This window comes from Elephas maximus, chromosome 1 (genome assembly GCF_024166365.1).
Source record: "Elephas maximus indicus isolate mEleMax1 chromosome 1, mEleMax1 primary haplotype, whole genome shotgun sequence".
Lineage (NCBI taxonomy): Eukaryota > Metazoa > Chordata > Mammalia > Proboscidea > Elephantidae > Elephas > Elephas maximus.
The window spans coordinates 222,342,655-222,365,536 of NC_064819.1; the positions used below are offsets into that span (position 1 = coordinate 222,342,655).

Sequence of the window (22,882 nt, forward strand, 5' to 3'; positions counted from 1 at the left end):
TGTCCTATTACCCCCAGTCCTAGTGTTTATCACATTTGTTGTAATTGCTGATTTATTTGTCTGTATCTCCCATCAGCTGTAAGCTCTGGGAGGGCAGAGACAGAGTCTGACTTGATCATCATTGTGTCCCCAGGGCCTAGCACAGTGCCTGCCATGTACTAGGTTCCCAGTGGATATCTGCTAAACAAATGAGCGTGTGTGTTACAGAGATGGCCTGAGATAGTTGGGGATGATGACATAGCTAAGGCATCACATCACTGGGTTTGGTAGGTCTGAAAGCTATTATCCGTTTCATTGTGATCAAGTATCCTAGACAACCTGACTCACACCATCTAACTCATAGAAGACCAGACTATAAACTCAAAGTGACAACTTTTTAAAGTTGTAACAATGGTTTTTATACTCAATTTTATGGGCCCTTCTTATTATACTGTTATGTTACGAACATGAGAATATTTGGCTTAGTAGGGAGTGGTAGTCAACAATAAGCTCCTAAGGCAGAGGTTGGCTCCTTACTGTGCTGATGGGCTTTGGACTTAATCTTTTCAAATATTTGAAGGGTTGCTGTATGGTAAGGGATTAGGCTTAGTGTGTGTATAACTCCAAGAGAAGGGAAGCTACAAGAATGCAGATATCTCCTTTTAGAACAAAGAACCTCCTAACTGAAAAGGCTGTCTGGAAATGAATGCGAATGATGAAAGGTAATGAGCTCCTGAGGGCAGTGGTGGTTCAGTGGTAGAATTCCGGCCTTCCATGCAGGAGACCCAGGTTTGATTCCCAGCCAGTGCACCTCATGCATAGCCACCACCCCATCCATCAGTGGAGGCTTGTGTGTTGCTGTGCTGCTGAACAGGTTTCAGCAGAGCTTCCAGACTAAGATAGGCCGGGAAGAAAGGCCTGGTGCTCTGCTTATGAAAATCAACCAATGAAAGCCCTATGGATCACAGAGGTCTGATCTACAAAAAACATGGAGATGGCGCAGGACCATTCTAAGAATGTGGTAAGCATAGATTAGGGCCTACTTGAGGGCAGCCAACAACAATGAGCTCCTCCCCTGGTCTCTGTTCAAATACGCTGCGACAAGCACTGGGCAGGGATATAGCTGGGAGATGGATGTGTGGTGGCTTGAGGATCTGTGTCCACATTATGCCCACAGTAAATGGCTCTAGAAGAATGCTAATTTGCCCATCAGTAAGAAGCAACATCAGTTTAATAATTTAAACCATTTTGGTAGATGAGTATGCCATTTCTTGACGTTGATAGTGTTATTGGCATCACTGACCAAATAACTTTTCCTCTTTTGGTTTCATGGTAAATGTGTGTCTCTGTTTTGACTTTAGCTTAAGAATGGCCTGTCTGATGGGGTAGACCCTAATGGTCTAAGAAAATTGAATTTTTTGTGTGGATTTTGGAATAGTATGTTCTCTACCAGTACCCTCTGATTTGGTTTTAGTACCTTAGGTTGGTTTTGAATGGGTTATCCAAAATAGCCCCCCATTCCAAAATCTACTGAATAATTCAGTTTTCTTGGACCATTATGGTCTACCCACAGCAGACAGGCAATTCTTAAGCTAGGTGGAGCAAATAGTTTGCCCTGGACTGCTAATCTAAAGGTTGGCGGCTCAGACCTGCCTAGTGATACCGTGGAAGGTAGGCGTAGAGATCTGGTTTTGTTAAGATTACAGCCAAGAAAACTATGGAGAAGTTCTACGCTGTAACACACTGGGTCGCCGTGACTCAGTCAACTTGATGGCAACAACAACAACATCACGAAACTTTATTAAATTTATGCTTCTGTTCTTCAAATCAGGATCACACCCACCCCTCTTGGCGAAGGGAAAAGCACGGTTACGATTGGGCTTGTTCAGGCTCTGACTGCACACCTCAATGTCAACTCCTTCGCCTGCCTGAGGCAGCCTTCTCAAGGACCAACGTTTGGAGTCAAAGGTACTTTATAAGACAGCAAGTCTATTTTTCAGAGCAAAATTTGGGGGAGGAAGTTTTAAAAGCAACACCAACAGATAGGGAGTGAAAGCTGTTTAGAGGCACTGGTACACATCTTCCTGCAGGCACCCTCTCCTGCACACACAGTGCATGGCATTTGTCCCAAGTTGATCCTCCCAGGCAGGAAGAGGAGCAGAGGGAGCTGCATGGGGGTTCAGTGACGGCCTCAGGAAGTTCCACTCCACGGCTGGTGGGAACAGTGACTGGGCTTTTTGCACAGGACTCCCGCCTTAGCTGAAGCTTCTGTTTTGTCCCTACTTTCTTTGCCAAGCTACTTTGAAACTCTGCCATTCATATTGGTGTTGTCTCATTCCAGCCATGGTAAAAAGCCCTTCCATTTAAACAGATCCTTTAGGTTGGGTCCACAGTCTTGTTCTTCAGCATTGATGTGTGGGGCCTTAGAACTTCTCTAGAGACGTGGCTGTGGACCAAGAGTCAGAATGAAATTCTTCTTGGCTGCAGTTAGGTGATATATGGGACCTTCATGCTCATTAGTCTTCCTTCATTGATTTATTACCATGAAATCATTCTTTAGCTCACAGTACAATAGTATTTATTGCTACAATTACTGTTTGTTCTTGGCATGTCATGTTTTTTAACAGTATTATATTTATATTACTATTATAAATATTAATAACTTCTAGCTCATTAAGTACTGATAACTCTTAGAATATCATACATTATGTAGTGGGATGAACACTCGGCTTGAAGTGAGAAGGCCAAGGTTTTCTTCATGGCTGTATCTCTTACTGCTGTGTGACCTTTAGCCAATCACAACCTCTCTGAGCTGCATCTGTGAAAGGGAGGCTTATAATGCCAGCCTCACTGGTTGTTGTAGGATCAGATGAGATAGCACATAAAGAACAGGGTAAACTGTAAAATGATATGCATGTAGAAGGCATCATTATTGTTTTAGGAAAGAGAAGTTTGGGTGTTTTCCCATTTTTTTTTAATAGTGGTGAATATATACGTAACAAGTCATTTGCCATGTCAACATTCTTCACATGTACAAGTCAGTGACATTACTTATGTTTATTATGTTGTTCAACCATTACCATTATCCATTTCCAGATTTTCCCATCACCCTTAACAGAAGCTCAGTGTCCCCTAAGCAACAAATCCCCCTACAACAATGTTCATTGCAGCACCATTCACAGTAGTCAAAAAGTAGAAGCAGCCTAAATGCCTGTCAACAGATGAGTGGATAAAGAAAATGTGGTATATATATACGATGGCGCCCTGGCGGCGCAGTGGTTAAGAACTACGGCTCCTAACCAAAAGGTCTGCAGTTCGAATCCACCAAGCCACACTTTGAAAACCCAATGGGGCAGTTCTACTCTGTCCTATAGGGTCGCTATGAGTCAGAATTGACTTGTCGGCAGTGAGTATACATACAGTGGAGTATTACTCAGCCGTAAAGAGAAATGGAGCCCTGGTACGTGCTATGACATGCGTGGGCCTTGAAAACGTTACGCTGAGTGAAATAAGCCAGACACAGAAAGACAAATATTGTGTGATTCCACGTATATGAAATATCTAGGGGAGGCAAGTGTATGGTGGGCAAATGGAGAAGGAAAATCTTCTTCATATAATATCTTGAGTGTCTTGAGGGATAAATAGCGTGGCAAACCTTACACATTATTATGTCAAATACATTGAAGTTTATGATATGTTAGTGTGAGGTGTTTATCAGGTAGATTGCAGTTGGCCTTTTTAATGCTTAAATGTATGTACAGTTTAGATGAAGGTAGCCACACAGATCTGACAAAAGTAATAAAATGACCTCATATCGTGATATGTTTTGAAGTGATGACAGTTGTTATTTTTATCTTTTTTTCAAAACCAAGAAACAGAAATCCTTAAATTGCAGAGTTGAGCATAGTATGAACATGCTATTTTTTCTCCTGCTCTGCTTTGACAGAAACAGTTTTATTTCACCTTAAGTGTATGTGCCTCCCTGTTGGGTTTAGGGAGCTGTGTCCCTAGGGCTGTGTCTGTCCTGTGTAGCTGTTCTTGGTGACTCATTTCAAATGCTGCCTGCTCTGTTGTTTAGGAGGCGCTGCAGGCGGCGGGTATGCCCAGGTCATTCCCATGGAGGAGGTAAGACCTCAAAGAGATGTATGTCATGTGTGACTTTTTCCTTCCTGAAACCCTTTGTGCGCTCATAAACACAGGCCTGCCATCCTTTATCCACAAGTCCAAATTCCTAAAGGTTCTAAAAACCAAAATTATTTGCATAACTCATTTGATGGCAAAACCTGACAGTTAACTGCTAAAAGCTATTTTTGGATTTTGTGATGCCACTTGGGGTGAATAATCACGTATTTTTCTGCAGAAATATTGTTTTCGAGTAATGGGTGCTGACCTACACTGTGCTGGGGGTGTTTTATAAATACACACACACACACCACATTGTCTGCCTAAATTTCCCAAAATTCTGAATCCCAAAGCCCATGTGACCTCAAGCGTTCTGGATAAGAGGTTGTAGTCTGGTATTTCCATCTGTCATCAGTTATACTGCCAAGCTTAGGAAGACCTGGACTCGACTCTGAATGAAGACTCCAAAATAAAGTACTTGCACAGAAAAATGGGCAAAAAGAGCCGATGATCTCTGTTCTAATTTCTCCAGGAACTCATACATCCTCCGTGACCACTGCCTTGTCCCCTGTACCTAACCAGCTACCTGCTGTCATCGCTTCTACTCTCTGCATCTGCCTCATAGTTCAAGTCCTGAGAAATCTTCCTAAAAGCCAAGTCTAAGCAGGCCACCTTCCGGTGTCAAGTGTTCCAGTCGTTACCGCCCTTCCCCAGCCCGTGAGGCATGTGAGGTCCTCGTGCGCTGCACCTGCCATCTCTCCACTCTCACTTTCTTTCAGGTCTCGTGTATCCCGCCTCCACCATGTCACCCACCTTGCAGATTCCTGCCCTGTTGGCTGTTGATTCCAAGCCTTTTCACATGTCTACAACGTTCTTCCCTTTCTTTCCCACCCTTCCTCCCAGCTAATGCTTCTGTGTTTATTCTACCCCACAAATTCCCCTCATACTCTGGGTTTACCTCAGCCTGGTTCAGTCGGCTGTGGTGAGTTAGAGGGAGCCTGCTAGAGAGCCCTCTCTTGGGCTCACAGGCCCCAGCTGTTAGCAGAGTGCCAGTGTTTATTAGGAGCTCGCTTGCGAGTATTTGTTGACTTTGTTGAAGGAATAGGAGAGGTCTTAACCTATAGAAGCTTGGAACAGGAGAGGTAAAAGGAAAATTTGGATAATCTTCAAGTATCCAGGGTGGGAAGAAATACAGCCAGGAAGCTCCTTAGAAGCAAGGATGGCAAGACTACGTCTCATTTACTTTGGACATGTTGCCAGGAAGGACCAGTCCCTGTAGAAGGACATCATGCTTGGTAAAATGGAAGGTCAGCAAAAAAGTGGAAAACCCTCAATGAGATGGACCAACACAGTGGTTGCAACAGTGGACTCAAGCATAACAACAATTTTGAGAACGGCACAGGACCGGGCAGTGTTTCATTCTGTTGTATGTAGGGTTGCTATGTCTCAGCACCTAACAACAACAACAATCCCAGGTGGAGGTGAGAAGGGAGAGTAGGCCCAGGCATTGCTGCAAAGAGTAATATCTAAAGGAGGAAGAGTAACACTCATAAGCCAGGGAGGTCCAGAGCCAGGAGGCCAGGTTGGCAATGGAGTAGTACAAGGAACATGCCCAGGGGAATGGCTCAGGACTTAGCTGGCAATGTTGAAATGGCATTGGTGTCCAGTTGTTATATAGCATCAGCTGTGTGGCTTGGGTTTGGGTGAACTTTCTTATGGTATTTGAGTGGACCAAACATAACAAGGCAATTTGCTTTTTGACAGCAGAGGTACGTCTATCTTCATCTCAGTATTCTCAGCTCTTAACACAGTGCCTGACGCTTAGTAGACATTTGCTGACTGAGTGCCGTGAACGTACACTACTTAACAGAAGAAATTTAATTAGAAAGTAATCACATGTAAAAACGTGAGTATAGATTTCCAGATGGACTGAGGAATTTAAAGTGAAAATACTAAGATCGGAGGATAAGAAGGAGCCAGCCATATGAAGACTAGGGAAGCATTCCAGGCAGTGGGAACCGCTTGTGAAAAAGCCCTGGGGCAGGAAAGGACTTGGCCTCTTCAAGAAACTGGAAGGACACCAGCATGGCAGAAGCCCAGTGGGCCAGGAGAAAGAGAGACGGGAAGGAACCAGATCTTTCAGGCTGCTGCAGATTGTGGCCAGAAGGCTGGATTTTATTTGAGGTGTCAAGTCACTGCAGGGATCTTGACAGGGAAGTAGCATGATGCCCGTTAGGTTTTATAAGATCACTCAGGCTTCTATGTGGAGAACAGATTGGTGGGGGCCCAGAGTGGACACTAGGAGTCCAGGAAGGAGACAATGGCAGGAGCCCAGGGAAAAGATGGCGGTGGCTTGGCCAAGGGTGGTGGCAGTCAAAGTGAAAAAATCATGCTAGTAAATGGATTAGATGTTGGGTGAGGGAAGGGGAACACTCAAGGATGATGATTCTGGGTTGAGCAACTCAATGGCATAATTTATTGAACTGGACAACCAGGGGAATAATGGGTATGAGGTTCCAACATGGTGGTGTGGTATGGTAGTGAACAGGTAGGTGGTGGTCAGAAGAAGTGTCCTGTTTGGGCCTTAGGCATCCAAGTGAATATTAAGGAGACAGTGGGAAAGAAAAACTTATATCCTAGGTGTAAAATAGGCAAAAAGCATTCAAGAGAAACATCAGTAAAGAAATATTAAGTAACCAACGAATGTTCATCTTCACGAATACTCAAATAGCTCTACATTAAAACCAGTATCAGTTACCATTTTACTTGTCAAAGGGACAGAGTTGGATTTTTTTATGTAGTAATAATACCAAATTTGGGCTAAGAGAAATTGACATACACTCTTGTGCACTGCTGGAAAGTGTATGTCGATGAAAAGTTTCTGGAAGGGAGTTAGAAATATGTATTAAGTACCTGAAAAACATTCACACCCTTTGGCTCAAGTAAATTCATTTTTAGTTTATCTTAAGGAAAAATTAGATGTGTGCCCAGAGACTTAATTAAAGCTGTTTATCTCCACATAATTTAGAGCATTAAAAAACTGGGGGGCAGGAACTTAGATGTCTAATAATGGGACATTGAGTTAAGTATATTTTGAAGACTATTTAATGATTTTAAAATACCAGTAATAGAGATTTACATTTAAAGCTAAGGTATAAAATTATAGATTTATCTCAGTTTTTAAAATTACAGTTATATTTTATGAAACATGTACCTATCTATTTTTTCATATTTTCTACGGTAAATATCTTTTATAAGTTATAAAATAAAAATTTAACAAGAAAATAGAAATGTTTAACCTCCCGAGAAATTTAGAAAATCCAACTTAAAACACCTCTTTTTAGCTATTAAATTAGCTTATTTTTTTAATCAAAAGGTTGTTTTGTTTCCGAAGTAACTAACTTGCTAGTGTTTTGCAGGGGGCAAATTTAACCCTTTCAAAAAGCTATTTGATAATATTACCAAGAACATTTAACCCAATGTCACACTCCTGGAAGTGTTTAAAAAGCATAAAGTGACAACCTATTTGCAAGTATTCTGTATAACTGTAGCCGTTACAAAAGTGAAAATTCAGAAATAACAAATATCTAGATGTAGGGAATTGAAACATTTTGGTACATCTACTTGATTATACAGCAGTTATAAACTGTAACTATACCCAAACAAAATTATGACATAATAATACATTTTTTAAAAAAGAAGGTACCAAATTATAGGTATGCTGTTACCTCAAATGATAATCACGTATGTACGTGACACTAGACAGGAAGAGATTAGCAGAGCTGTGAGGGTGATGTCTTTTTCAATTTCTGAAACTTTCTGTAATGTGTCATATCATTTATTCTATGCCCTTCCTTCTTCCCAGCCAAATATATTTGACACAGTACTATTTTCTAAGCAATAAAAAGATGCATGCAAGTAAATGAAAATAAGGAAACAAAATTTTATAGTAGTAAAAGCCCAGTCGTTAAGTTCATCAGAATATTTCACCCTGTAACCCAGGAATGGAAGGATTTGCAAGAAAGAGTCTGCTGAAGAGTCCTTTCTTGTTTTGTGGAAAAACCTGACATTGATTTTCTAATTTGGGAAATCAACTGCTAACTGAAAGATTGGCTGTTCGAATCTCCCCAGCAGCTCATGGGAGGAAGACCTGGTAACCTGCTTCTGTAAAAGATTGCAGCCTAGAAAACCTTATGGGACACGTCACAGGGGGTCACTGTGAATCAAAATTGACAGCACACAACAAAAACAGCAACATGGATTGTTGTATGGACATGAAGGAGATGTAATTAGCATAATCTTCTATTCTGAAAGTCCTTGAATACTGTGGTTGTTTAAAAAAGGTTGAAAGATGTTTTCATGGCATTTACAGTTCAACCTTCACCTTACTGGGGACATCCACGCCATCACTGCAGCCAACAACTTGCTGGCAGCTGCTATCGACACAAGAATTTTACATGAAAATACTCAAGCAGATAAGGTGAGAGAAAGAGTCTTTGTTGGCCATTTGGGGCACCTTATTTTTATCCTGGGGGTCCTGGGTTCTTAAGTTCACAGGAAGTCCTCTGGAGTCTATAAATGAACTGAAATTTTATTGAAAGTTTTGTAATTTTATTCATGTTTTTATTTCCTATTAAGCAGATCCATTCTTTGATCAGAATCTCAAATAGGTTTAAGACCACTGCCAAGTTGTTGGGAGATGTTAGTTGTACTTTTATGCCAAATAGTCTTTGAAGCAAGTGTTTCTGCTCTTGAAGATATTTGGTAGACCAGTTCTCTTCATTCTGGTCATAGGTCCAGTCTCTGGTCTTTGCTAAGGAGAAAGGGCAGATATCTTTTTAACACACTAATGGTACATGCAGCTACCCTAGGTGTGCTGGTGAGGAGTCAGACCCCTCTGCAGGGTTTCAAGTGCTGTTGATCTAAAGGGTAAATTTAACATACCTGATGTGGACAGAGTCAACCAAAAAAAAAAACCAACCAGGTGCTAATTCCTCATAGATGTAGGAGATGGATTAAAATGGTACTTTCTGTCACTTGGTATAAGAGTCCTGATTCCCTCCAATTAAAGCAATTCCCTGGTGAGTTTTTTGAAGCAGAATTCAGACCAGTTCTTAATTTGATAGTTATAAAGCTGTAGATCAAGAAATATATTTTTGCAAACTCTTTTACAATGTGCATTGTTTCATCTCTCATCAGATTTATTAAAATGACAGAATTTGAGTCAACACTGTTTATATTAGCCCAAGAATTTTAATAGGATTCTGTAATCTAAACAGTTTGGATATAAAGTAATGAACTTTGTCATATCCTGTGAATGGTCCAGGCTCATGGTTGGTCCTTACACTTTAATGGTATTTTTGCTTTGTTTTGTTTTTTCAGGCCCTGTATAATCGACTGGTTCCATTAGTGAATGGTGTCAGAGCATTTTCAGAAATTCAACTTGCTCGATTGAAAGTAAGTTTCCAGTTGTCAGAAGCACGTCAGAAATCTTGTCAAAGCCAGAAATTTTGAACTTGATTTGCTTTTGGTTTTCCTATACTCCTGTGGGTATTAAACCCTGAAGGAGACCAAATAACGTAGCAGAGAGCGGAGTACTAGAAGTCAGATGCAGATGCCATGCCAGAGAGCTGCGTGGACGCGTCAGTTAACCTTCCTTAGGTCTCAGTTTCTTCATCTGTAAAGGGAGGGGATGGCTTTGCTGATCTAAGTGTCCTAGTCGAGTAAGACTTGGAGAACTTCGGTGAAGCCTTCTCTCTCTAAAGTGTACTGTATTTTCATGCAAATAACCCAAACCTTCTAGGTGTGTTTGCCAGATGCGCCCTCCCCGCCCCCCCATGAGGGATTTTCATAAGCAAGCTATACTAATTCTTTTTTACAATAATATGTAAAAGAAAATTGGCATAGTGGCACTTATGAAAATACCTTGTTGGGGAGAGGGCACAGTTGCCAAACAAATGTAGAAAAGTGCACGTTATTTGCGTAAATACAGTATTTTCATGAAATTTGTTTTAAAAAAATTAAAATTTATCTATTGCAGTTTTTGTTGCAGGGAGATGCTGAGATTGTACTTGTGCAAGTGATCTTCATTCTTAGCCCATGTTATTGTTTTCAAATGCTATTTGCTATTTATATTCTACTAATCACCTTGATTTTCCCTGACTCTTTTTCAGATGCTAAAAAATAACCCTTAATGATATAATTTACAGCCACCGGTTGGCAAAAATGCACCACCTTGGTTCTTACTGAGGCAAGTTCAGTTTGTAGAGAATAATACCTAGTACGCAATTCTTAGCAGCAGGAACACGTAGAGTTTCCATTTCTCAAAGTTTTTTCTTGTATTTCTCCTTTAAAAACTACTTTCTTAGAATGTTTCCTTTATGGAAATAAAATTTAAAAAATAAATAAACCAGTTGCCATCAAGTCACTTCTCATTTGTGGCGACTCCAGGCCTGTCAGAGTAGAGCTGGGCTCCGTGAGGTTTCCATGGCTGTGACCTTTCAGAAGCGGGTCACCAGGTCTTTCTTCCGAGACTCCTGCATGGGTTTGAACTACCAGCCTTTCAGTTAACAGCTGAGCTCTTAACCACTTGTACCACCCGGAGACTCCTTTTACGGAAATAGATGTATTAAAAGTTTTAATGTCTTTCTTCTGCACTGACTGAGAAATACCTGGTTCTGAAAACTTAGACCTAGACTTTACTTGAATTATTGATATTTGTATTTGCAAATGAGACCTAACAAGCTGGAGCACCGCTTATATGAACAGAAGCTTGCACCCCTGCTGAGCGCAGAGCGTAGAGCAGCCACACTGAGGAGCCCACGGAGACGCAGAGCCTCAGGCTGACGCAGATAGAAGCAAGTGTTCTCTGTCTGCTGTCACCTGCGCTGCATGTCCAGATCTGTCATTGTAAGGGCATGTTACAAATGTTCAGTGTCTTCCGCTTGTATGAATTATTTGGACTTAGGCACTTATTTATATGAGCTGACCTAACCCACAACTTAACTGAAATACATTTTAGTTTTTTTTTTTTCTGAAAGACTTCAGTAGTCACAGAGAAAATAAGAGGGATAATTTTTGTTGCCTTTTGCTTTCTGTTCCTTCTAAAACGTACTGCATGCTTTCTTTTTCATCATTAGAAGCTGGGTATCCATAAGACTGAGCCAAGCACGCTGACAGACGAGGAAGTGAGCAGGTTCGCCCGTCTCAACATTGACCCCTCGACCATCACATGGCAGAGAGGTGGGTGATAGGGGCAGCAGGGTGCCAGTGATCAACAGGGTGTGAGAATGAGACATGATCAGGCTAAAGTGCTGAGAGGACCCAACAGGAATGTTTAGATTAATTTCATAAATGCATGATTTTGTTTCTTCCCAGCCTGTGCTTCGTAAAACCCCCCAAAAACACCAAACCTGTTGCCATCGAGTCAGTTCCAACTCCTAGCGACCGTATAAGACAGAGTAGAACCACCCCATAGAGTTTCCAAGAAACGCCTGGTGGATTTGAACTGCCAGCGTTTTGGTTAGCAGCTGTAGTTCTTTAAACCCACCATTTATTCCAATTACTATTCCTTTATCATGTGCTTCTCTAATCCTTGCCTCCCTTTGGGGAGTCTGTGTCCTTTCTTATCTTAAAGCCAACTTCCCCATGTGGGCTCAGTCCCATCCACTCCCACCACCTCCAAATAGCCAAGGAAAACTATTTAATTTTCACCTTTGTATCCCTCTTCATGGGCCTCTTGTCTCTGCATTAAAAAAAAAAAAAAAAAAAGGCCTAAGCCTCCCCATCTTTCTTCTGCTCCCTTCCTTCCTTCCTTCCTTCTGTTGTTGTTGCTGTTGTTACTTGCCATGGAGTCAGTTCTGACTCATAGTGACCTTATGTACAATAGAACAAAACCCTGCCTGAGTCTGTGCTATCCTCACAGTCGTCGTTGTGCTTGAGCCCGTTGTTAAAGCCACAGTGTCAATCCATCTCATTGAGGGTCTTCCTCTTTTTCTTTGAACCTCTACTTTACCAAGCATGATGTCCTTCTCCAGGGACTGATGCCTCCTCATAATATGTCCAAAGTGTGAGAGATGTAGTCTCGCCATCCTTGCTCCTAAGGGGCATTCTGGTTGTACTTCTTCTTAGTTATCTAGTGCTACTATAACAGAAATACTATAAGTGGATGGCTTTAACAGAAAGAAACTTATTCTCTCAAGTTTAGGAGGCTAGACGTCCAAATTCAGGGTGCCAATTCTAGGGGAAGTCTTTCTCTCTGTGTCGGCTCTGGATGTTTGCAGCATTTTATTGGGAAGCCTATGTATTTTCTCTAACTCTTTTCTATAATGAGGATAAATTATTAAAACACAAGTATGTCCAAAATGCAGTAGTCAGCTTTTTTAACACATTGCTAGTTTGCATTACTCTTTAAAACTTTTTTGGAGATTTACTCATGAAAGAGAAATTGCACAGGCGGGAATTAAACCAAGCATGCTCAAGGAAACTTTTATACAACTTGGCATTCTTCCACGTCTGCTTTGGGGTTCTAGCTTAGGTAGGCACCTGAAATAGGGCAGTGGACTGAGTCCGGATTCTCAGAAAAGAAAGGCTACATGATCTGTTTGTCCAAAGCTAGTGCACAGATTGGAAAGGACTGGACTGTTCTGTGGCTGAAGTTCAATTTTAATTGAAGAAACAACTTTAAAAAATGCTTCCAGATAAATATTAGAATCATATTACTCTTCAGGGCAATGAAGTAAGCTATTGCTATTGACAGGTCACATGGGTCAGAAGAATTTGGAATGACGTTTGATAAGTAGTTTGGTTCTGTTTCCCATGAATTAAAGTGAGAAATAGAACTCTGCAGTCAATGAATTGAGGACATTGAATAGTAGGGTTTCATCTTTTTTTAAACCCAACATGGCCTTAGACTTAGAAACGATGTCACTGGTGTGATAAGGGAGCCCTGGTGATACAGTGGTTAAAGAGTTCTGCTGCTAACCAAAAGGCTGGCAGTTCAAATCCACCAGCCACTCCTTAGAAACCCTATGAGGTAGTTCTACTCTGTTCTATAGGGTTGCTATGAGTTGGAATCAACTTGAAGGCAACGGGTTTGGTATTTTTTTGTTTGTTTGTTTGGTGTGATAAGATTAAATACTTAGGTGATTTGGTAACTAGAGAGGAAATAAAAGCGGTAGCTAGTGACAATATTGAGAGGCGTTCCTTTCATTTTCTATATACTCTGCTTGTGTCTTAAAATCGTGAAGGTTTATATGTGTTTGTGTGAGTGTTGTTGGAGTATCTATGTGAGTGAATGTGTATTTGAGTGTGTACGTGTGTGTGAAATGTGTGTATATATATCAGAGAGTGTGTGCATGGGTGTGAATGTATTATATGTAAAGAAAGAGTGGCAGCAACTGGGTCCCAGAACAAAGGTGGGCACGTTGAGAATGTTGCTTGTGTTTTGTACGTACAAGAGGAGGTGACCATTTTTCATCCTACAAATGCTCATAGTTCTCAAATACTCAAATTTCCTTCACCATTTTTGTCATTGCCGTATTATATATTTAGCAAGTTGGATCTAAGGTGTCACTGTAAACTTGTTATTTGAAGCCATATAAACTATTAGTGAAGTCTGTATCATCCCAGCTTTGTTTCCTGGTATTAGAAGTTCATTTTTCACTAAACCAAACCTAGTTTTCACAAACAAAATCTGAAACTGTGAATTCAAACAAGCAAATGAGGAAGATAAAGAAGATTGGGGCCTGCTGTAATCACAACCAGCTTCTTCTTGTGATCCGGGTTTCAGCGTAAGATGTCACCTCTTCAGAAATGTGTTTTGTTACCACCTAGTCAAAATGGTACCCCAGACCCACCGCCTCTGTGACACTATCATACCTCCGTGGTAAACTCTATCATATCACTGTTTTTATTTTCGTAAGACAGTTCTCACTAGCCGATGTTTAGTTGTTTATTTGATCATCCTTTCTGTCCGCTCACCACAGCGTCCGCTCAGTGGAGACTGGACCCTATCCATGTTGCTCTCAACTGTTTCCCCAGCCCTCCAAATGGCACCAAAATACACTGGAGGCAGGCAGCACCTATCTGCTGACGGAATCAGTAATCTGTTCTCTTTTCTTCCAGTACTGGATACAAATGACCGATTTCTACGAAAAATAACAATTGGGCAGGCAAGCACGGAGAAGGGATTTTCCCGCCAGGTAGGTGGCATTGTCATCACAAGAGGGTTTCTGTCCTTGTGTTGGTTTACGTGGCCCAGCCTTTTCTCTGCTTTTCTCACTCATTCCTCAGTCTGCAGTGGCAGTGACCTAGTCACCACGCGGGACTGGAAAGGAAGGGGAGAGGAAAGTGTTCAGATATCTTCTTACCGTCCTCTACATGAGTGTTCTTAGTTGTATTTCTGGGAAGTTCCACTCAGTGTGTCCCTTGGATATAAATTTTTAGATATTTTATTGGAAACCCACCCAATTAATACTATAGCTGCCTAACTAACAACTAACTAAAAAATGAAAATCTCAGACACATCGTTCAAATTTTATAAGCCAAAGAAGGAACACCTAGTTATTTGGCATAATACCCTGAGGAGTTTTTAAGGATAATGTCTTATTATCCAAATCCAGAGAACATAGAAGAAAAATTATGATGTCCACCTTCATTTTAATATGGTCTCTGTTGTGGAACAGTGGCACTTAGGGAATGTAAATTCATACAATGATTTCTCAGCCAGATACAGGCTCTGTATTTGTTTGTGGAGTAAACGTTATATTTTAGAACAGCATTAGATTTACGGCGTTTACATTTTTAAGTTTTTATTAGTGAAATAATAATCACTTTTCCTATAGTAATCTGTCCTCATCCAGAGAAGACTTTTGGACTTTTTGAAATCTTTTGAATAAAAAGTGAATATGGGGATTTGATCGAGAAGACAAACTAAGCACGTGCACCTTCCTTCCTCCTCCAGATTCTAGAGCTTGTACATGTATACAGATTGCAAACAATTAGTCACTGTCTGTGTTAGAGAACCAGAATCACTTCCATAGGATTTGGAGAAATTTCTGAAAGATAGGAAGATTGAATTAGATTGGTGGAGAAAAGCCAAAAGAAAGAGGTTTGGGGCGGGGGTGGGGGGGCTGTAAATTCAGACACTGTAAAAAAACAAACCAAATGTGTTGCCATTGAGTCAATTCCAATTCATAACAACCCTAGAGGACAGGTAGAACTGCTCCATAGCATTTCCAAGGAGCAGCTGGTAGATTCGAACTGCCGGCCTTTTGGTTAGCAGCCATAACTCTTAACCACTGTGCACCGGGGCTCCTCAGACGCTATAGATACGTTATATCTCAGAAGTAGGAGAGGACCCACACAACCATCGAGTTCAGGGGTTGGTGGGCAGCTCCAAAGCAGTGGGCAGATGGGCACCTTCCCGTAACACCCGTGTGGAGCAGCCTGCAGGTGCATTTGTCTCAGCCTGGACCCGATGTGGGTGCTGAGACCAGCGCACACTGCACCGCACAGCCAGGGGAGTCCTCACACACCACAGCCACAGATTGGTGGATTTATTATCTTACAGCTCTTGTTCGGCAGGTGTCAGTAAAAAGTGCCCCGTTCCAAGAAAACTAGTGTATTGTGACACCTTCTTAAGAGAAGGGCAGCTTTGCCTCATTTGTACAGAAAGCAGTGGGCATTGAAGTAAGAACATGTTTTCATGTCAGTAAAGATAGACCTATATCTGGGTGGCTCAAATGGTGAGGCACTCAACTACTAGCCGAAAGATTGGTGGTTTGAACGTACCCAGAGGCACCTCAGAAGACAGGCCTGGTGAAATGCTTCTGTAAGGTCACGGCCTTGAAAACCCTATGAGGCAGCTCTACTCTGCACATATGGAGTCGCCATGAGTCAAAACTGATTGTGTGGTAGCTAACAACAACAACATATCATTTTTAATGGCTACATATGATCTTATTTTGTTAGATGTACTGTAACCAATTCAACCAGTCCCCTCTTAATGGACACTTAGGGTGTTTACAGTGGTGGGGTATCATAAATAAGCTGTTGTAAACATACACTGTATGTTTTTATGATAATATTCTAAGGACCGATTCCCAGATGTGTAACTGCAGAGCCAAAGACTGCACATTTCAAATGTTGATGTATGTTCCCACACTAACCTTTCAGAAAAGTTCCATCAATTCACATTCTTGCCAACATTGCATATTATCCTTTGTTTAAATTCTTGACAATCTGATAAGCAATAAAAAATCACATCCCAATTGAGCCCTTACATGCTTTTGAAAGATTTTATTTGCGAAACAAAAATGAGCAACCTTCTAATATGCACATCAGTCAATAAAATAATAAAAATAATATTTAAACTTACCCAATTTCTTTCATTTTTACTGTTACTCAAGGTGCAGAATTTTGAAATTGTAACCATTACAAATGAAGAACTGATATTAGGACTATAAATTCTAGTTTTTATTTTCACAGTTAACATTTCAAGAATAGTTTTACTAATTTCATGTTTTGTATAGAAAGTCTCAATATTTTTAGTCACTGATTTTATACTCACTGTTCATAATGGAATAGTGGTATAGAGTATCCTGAATATTATACGGTAAAAAAATAATTATGTTTGGAATAGGTTATATTGAGAATGTAATAATTGAATGTGGTTGTATTTGACTTCCAGGCAAGATTTTTCACTAAATCAATGACTAATGAGATCTTGACCAGGAAGTAGCCAGGAAGCCTCTTATTTCCTTCATTTCTTTACTTGTCAGTGGCGGAAATGGATAACATCTCATAAGGAGATCCCAGTAGGGCACAGCTTGAACTTGTCTAGCTCACACTCTCCCTTGGGAAGATGGGATTAAGCTGAAGCTTAATGAAGTGGTTTTGTCCAAAGAAACTCTGCTAACCACGAAAACCCAAACCTGTTGCTGTTGAGTCGATTCCGACTATGGTGACCCTATGGGACAGAGTAGAACTGCCCCATACGGTTTCCAAGGAGCACGTGATGGATGTGAACTGCTGACCTTTTGATTAGCAGCCGTAGCTCTTAACCACTACACCACCAGGGTTTCCAGAAACTCTGCTAGTGGCTGAATTCTGAGCAGGAGGAAGTACACATTCTCTGTGTCTCTTTTAGTTCCTGTTGGACTTTGTACAACTTGGAGTCTGAGCCAGGTAAACGGGAGTCCTAGGAACGTTTCACAAGAAGCAGCAAGCTCTAGCTTTCCCTGCTGAAACTTCCAAGATCTGACATGGTCATACCCTCACAGGCAGCTGAAAATTGAATATGTGCCACCATTTGACTTGGTGGATTACTTTAGGCAGGTTGTCCTCACTGCTGTGCAGCAATATAACTCTAGGAAACTGGCATAGGACGCAGTGGGGTAAGGAAGCCAGCAGAACCATCGTCTTCCATTGCTGCTCCTCATATCTTTGCTAGAAAGACAAATGAAGCCTTCTTGACAGACGAATAGCCCTGGAGCTAGTTGGTAGGGTATTCCTTTATTCAGCCAATGCGTACTGACAGCCTGCTGTGTCTCAGGCACATGGAGTCCCTGGGTAGTGCAGACAGTTAATGCGTTCAGCTACTAACCTAAAGCTTGGAGGTTCGAGTCCTCCCAGAGGCACCTATGAAGAAAGGCTTGGCGGTCTACTTCCCAAAAACTCAGTTGAAAACCCTATGGTGCACAGTTCTACTCTGAAATGAATGGGGTCACCATAAGTTGAAGTTGACTCAGTGGCAACTGGTTTGTGGCGTTTTTTGGTTTTTTGGTTTTGGTGCTTCAGTTATAGCTCTGATGCTAAGGATTCAGAAGGGAACCCTTGTGAAATACTCCGTGCCTTCACTGGCACTTACAGTCCAGTGGTGGAGACCTACATGACACAGACAGTCTCATAAATAACAAGTCTAAGACATGCTACAAAAGCAAACCACACAGTGCCATAAGCAGGTACAACAGGGGACCTAAGCAAACTGAGTCCTGCTCAGCAGAGTAAAGTGGAGAGGAGTGCAGGAAGCGGGGTGGCCACCCTAGAGGTCAGCTAGCCCAGGACCATGCATGAGCTAGACACTCAGAAGACTGTGGGTAGAAGAATACCCTGGGCTGCCATGACTGATGGTTGAAATTGAGCTCCCTGTTGGAGTGGCCTCCAGGTGGCGCTGTTGCTGAGCAATGCCTGTGGTTTGGCTGTTTCAGGCACAGTTTGACATTGCTGTGGCCAGCGAAATCATGGCAGTGCTGGCCCTGACCGACAGCCTCGCAGACATGAAGGAGCGGCTGGGACGAATGGTGGTGGCCAGTGACAAGAACGGACAGCCTGTGACTGCAGAAGATTTGGTGCGTATGTCCAGCCAGAGGCTCCAGTGAGCTCCCCATCCTTTTTCTTTGGTAATGAGCAGAATGAAGATTTCCTTCCTGTGTTCAGTCTACAGGATGGGGGTTCAGAGACTTTCTGCACACACAGGGTTGCTTGCACAAGCTTGTTTCCCTTACAGCTTCGTAATGTTCTCACAGGTATTTATAACATGCTCATACCTGGCTGCAACCAAACGCGTGGAATTTATTCCATAAGCTTTTCTCCCTTCATGCCTATTCTTCTCTTCTTCTTGTGGTGGTGGGGCGGGATGGAGTGGGAGGATCTCCCTGCAGCTAGTGGCTTTTAGAAAAGAGCCATTTTTTAAGTGGCTTCAGCTTCTTTCTAGATGGAAAGCTAGCTTGAGAGCAGAAAACTAGAAGCCTTTCAAATGCAGCCGTGTTTTAAGCACCTTCTGCTCCTGTGGGGTAAAGGGCTTAGAGAAGGTGGGAAACAAGAACAGGTGCTTTTAGATACTCCTTTACCTCTCTTATTCATGCTCTGTAAATAGCTGTTTCAGGTCTTCATCTTATTTCTTGGGGCAACAGTAAGGCCTCTGGTAATGAACAAATAATGTTCATGATTGCCAGAAAACATTTTGAAGTGGATTGATTGAAAGCTGTGATTTATGGCCAGCCTCTTAAACATCATCAAGGAAGGTTTTGGGAAAAGAACAATGTCTACCACTCGCCTGTCTTAGTTACCTTGTGCTGCTGTGGCAGAGATAACTCAAGTGGGCAGCTTTAATAAACAGACATTTATTTTCTCACAGGTAGGGGGCTAGAAGTTGAAATTCAGGGTGCTGGCTCTAGAGAAAGAGCCTCTGTGGGCTCTAGAGGAAAGTCTCCGTCTCTTTTCACCTCTGTTCCTCAGTTTCTTGGCAATCTTCATGTGATTTGGCATCTATCTTTCCCTGTCTATGTTTGCCTAACCTGCTGCTTTTGGTGTCTCAAAAGAGATCCATTCAAGACATACCCCACACTAATACTACCTCATTAACATAACAACACCCATTCCCCAGTGGGATTATGGCCATAGGTGTAGGGATTAGGACTTACAACGCATATTTTGGGGGGGTACAATTCAATCGATGATATCCCCCATCATTCTTCACGTGTCAGAATGGCTAACACCCATTCCAGGCTTGGGTCGGGGACAGCACTGTGTCACCTGTAGCCCAGAGGTGAGAGCAGCCAGGGACCCCTGGAGTGCCCAGCTAGGAAGGAGACTAGTGAGAAAACAGCCAAGGTATTAACCCAGAGCGTGGACGATCTTTTGTCACCAACATAAATATTTTTTCTCTCCTTTAGGGGGTGACAGGTGCTTTGACAGTTTTGATGAAAGATGCAATAAAACCAAATCTGATGCAGACCCTAGAAGTAAGTGCTTTTCTTTTCATATGAATTGTTTAGAGAATTTTTGTATTAATTGGATAACCTGTATGTGCCCGTGAGGATGTGAACAATCCTAGCCAACATGAGCCAGCCAAGGAGCATCACGATAGCTTCTTGGTCATCTTAAAAAAAAAAAAAAAAGTTAGAAGTCTATTTATAGATTCTTTGATATGATTTACATATTGGCTACTAAATACTGAGTGGAGCAGACACTTAGCAAGTCGTACCTGTCTAATATGTCAGTGGCTTGTACACATTATACTGCCTTTTTACATTAAGTTTTGTTCATGACTCGCCTTGCTCTCGTCTTCATTGAACTTCAATATTTTCCTCAAGATACCTTTATTTTAATATGCTCTTCTAGTCACTAGTCATACTCATTTCATTTGGCAATTGTCTGATCTCTTCCTCCTACCCTAGCTGATGAGACCCCAGAATTTGGGCTGACATAGAGGGTCTGTATCTGGGGGTTGGTTGAGGAAAAACACAAGTGGGAGGAGGAGGGCTTGTGGGGGCGGAGAAGACAGTGGTGTGCTGGTAAATGTTTTAACAACCAACTCTGGAGTGGGGATTGGGAGGGCAACCGCGGTTTGTAGTATTTGCCAATTTCCGTGGTATAAATATTCCCACCGTGGCCAGTTTCAGGCTCCCTTCTGGATGTCTCTGAGCACAGAGTTGGGGAAAATGCACATACTCAGGGGTTATTATTTGTCCTCAAGCTGCAGGCGGACAGAAGGAGGTAGAGGTGGCCAGAGGGCAGATATACTGGGGGAAGACAGAAGAAAGACAAGCAGATATCTATCCGTTTATTCACTGAGCTAACACAAAGTTTAGTTTGAGTGCAAGCTCTGCCATTTACTCACCTCAGGCAGGTTATTTGATGCCTCAGTCTCAGTTTTCTTACGTGTAAAATGGTGACACTACCAACAACTGACCTACCAGGGGTATTGTGAAGATTGCATTTTTTAACACATGGCATGGGCCAGGCTGTGTAGTAGATGATAAAGATATAGTGATGAATGATACAAAGTCCCTGCCCTCTCGGAGCTTACACTTCAGTGGGGAAGACAGATGGTAGACAAATAGATACTCAGCTGGTGGCAAGGACTAAAGAAGAAAAACAGGAGGGAATGAGAGGACAGAGAGTGACGTGTGTGTGTGTCTGTGTGTGCCTGTGTTTGACTGCCTGTCTGATAAAGTGATGCCTGAACAGAGATGTGAATAAACCAAGAGCGAACTGTACGTTTACCTGGACCAAGAACTTTCCCGGCCTCCCTGAGCCTTCGGTTTATCATGTGAAGGAGGAAAAGGATTCATCTTGCTCTCACAGCATCTACTTCTGTGATTTCAGGCTAAAACTACATTTACACAAAATTATAAAATGCTTTTGCTAATAGATTAGTATTTAAAAAAAAAAAAAAAAAACAGTTGTTGTTGAGTTGATTCCGACTCATAGCGACTTCTTAGGACAGAGTGGAACTGCTCCATAGGGTTTCCAAGGAGCAGCTGGTGGATTCAAACTGCCAACCTGTTGGTTAGCAGCCCAGCTCTTAGCTATGTACAAGGGCTCCATAGGTTAGTATATAGCCTAAAAAATAGGAAAGATTATATAGAAGATAAAAGTCCTAGTCTTTCCAAATTAAAATACTGCTGCCGATCCAGGACTTGGAGTTCTTATCCCAGGAATAGTGATGTATTTATGCTGATCCAGCCACACCCTGTCACCTGTTGCATGGCCTCCACCCCCTGCCCCCCCCACACACACACTGATGCCTTTTGCTTCCCAGATGGCCACAGAGGGTCACAGCCCATAAAGGTCTGGTCCTGTACCATCCTCGTGGTCAGTTACGGATCAGACCATTGTGATCCATGGGGTTTTTTCCAGCTGATTTTCAGAAGCAAATCATCAGGCCTTTCTTCCTAACCTGTCTTAGTCTGGCAACTGCTGAAACCTGTTCAGCATCGAAGCAACACACAAGCCTCAACAGTTAGTCGGGTGGTGGCTGCTCACGCGTTGCACTGGCCAGCAATGGAATGTCTCCCACATGGAAGGCAAGAATTCTACCACTGAACCGCCAGTGCCTCCCCTTCTCTAGATAGAGGTGAGGAATTAGTGATGGGTAGACAAATATAAGGAGATCTGGTGGCACAAACCACTGAGCACCAACTGAAAGGTTGGCAGTTCAGACCCACCCAGCGGCTCCACAGGAGAAAGACTTGATGACCTGTTTCTGTAAAGATTACAGCCTAGGACTTGATGGTACCCAACAACAGCAAGGCAGAGATATGGACACTAAACATACATCTACACAAACACGTGTCTGGGTTTTATCATCTCAGCTTTACTTCTACGTACATTTGTATGTCTTTCTCAGGGTCCTATTCTTTTCCCTCCTAAGGACATTTTTTTTGTTTTTTGGCTTAAGGACATTAGGAGGAAAAGTAAATACAGAACTAACATAAGTGGCTTTGATAAACCGGATCCTTTTCAGTCTCTGAAATGACTTTTCTTTCGCTTCCTCTCTTCCTGCTTTTGTTGGCTTTCTCATCTTTGAAGCTCGTTCAGCTAACTGCCCATCATGGTTCGTGGGAACTTTCTATCCCTCCCAGCCTCCCACCTCCACATGCTCCCTGTCTTCCCTCCCATCAGGGAAATGGCAGCAGCTGTATTTTCACAGGTAGAGTCCAGGCTGCAAGTGCACAGCCTGAAGGGCCGGGGCTCAGCTCAAAATAAAGCCTGAGCATTTAATGCATGTGAATAAGTCCTTTCAGATCAGGCTAAGGTCGGTTCTCATCAGTAAGGAAATTATAAAATATAGACAAGCCATATAAAAAATTAACATATAGACAGTTTTTATTGAAATAATTAACATTTCTATAATCCACTATATATATTGGTTTCTTTTATCCTTTTAATAAGAATTACTCTTTGCTTTTGTCATCTTAATTTAAAAAAAAAAAAGTTGTCTTGTCATTGAGTCAGTTCCTACTCGTGGCAACTGCATGTATGTCAGAGTAGA

At 42.0% G+C, this 22,882-nt stretch overlaps 1 protein-coding gene across 7 annotated transcripts in view; it reads left to right on the plus strand.

Moving 5' to 3' along the window:
• The window catches only part of MTHFD1L (methylenetetrahydrofolate dehydrogenase (NADP+ dependent) 1 like), a 232,870-nt gene that overhangs the window by 76,332 nt on the left and 133,656 nt on the right, over window positions 1–22,882 (plus strand). For 6 of the 7 annotated variants that reach the window (XR_007519593.1, XM_049903523.1, XM_049903513.1 and 3 more), the window contains exons 12-19: window positions 1,811–1,947; window positions 4,058–4,104; window positions 8,474–8,581; window positions 9,484–9,558; window positions 11,241–11,343; window positions 14,227–14,303; window positions 18,312–18,452; window positions 19,779–19,847. Coding sequence is in view for 5 of the 7 variants with exons in the window: in XM_049903523.1 (XP_049759480.1) it covers window positions 1,811–1,947; window positions 4,058–4,104; window positions 8,474–8,581; window positions 9,484–9,558; window positions 11,241–11,343; window positions 14,227–14,303; window positions 18,312–18,452; window positions 19,779–19,847 (757 nt within the window). In the remaining 2 variants the exon portion in view is untranslated. Of the gene's footprint in view, window positions 1–1,810; window positions 1,948–4,057; window positions 4,105–8,473; window positions 8,582–9,483; window positions 9,559–10,274; window positions 10,352–11,240; window positions 11,344–14,226; window positions 14,304–18,311; window positions 18,453–19,778; window positions 19,848–22,882 lie in introns of those variants that run through there. The other variant, XR_007519595.1, reaches the window with a different exon arrangement.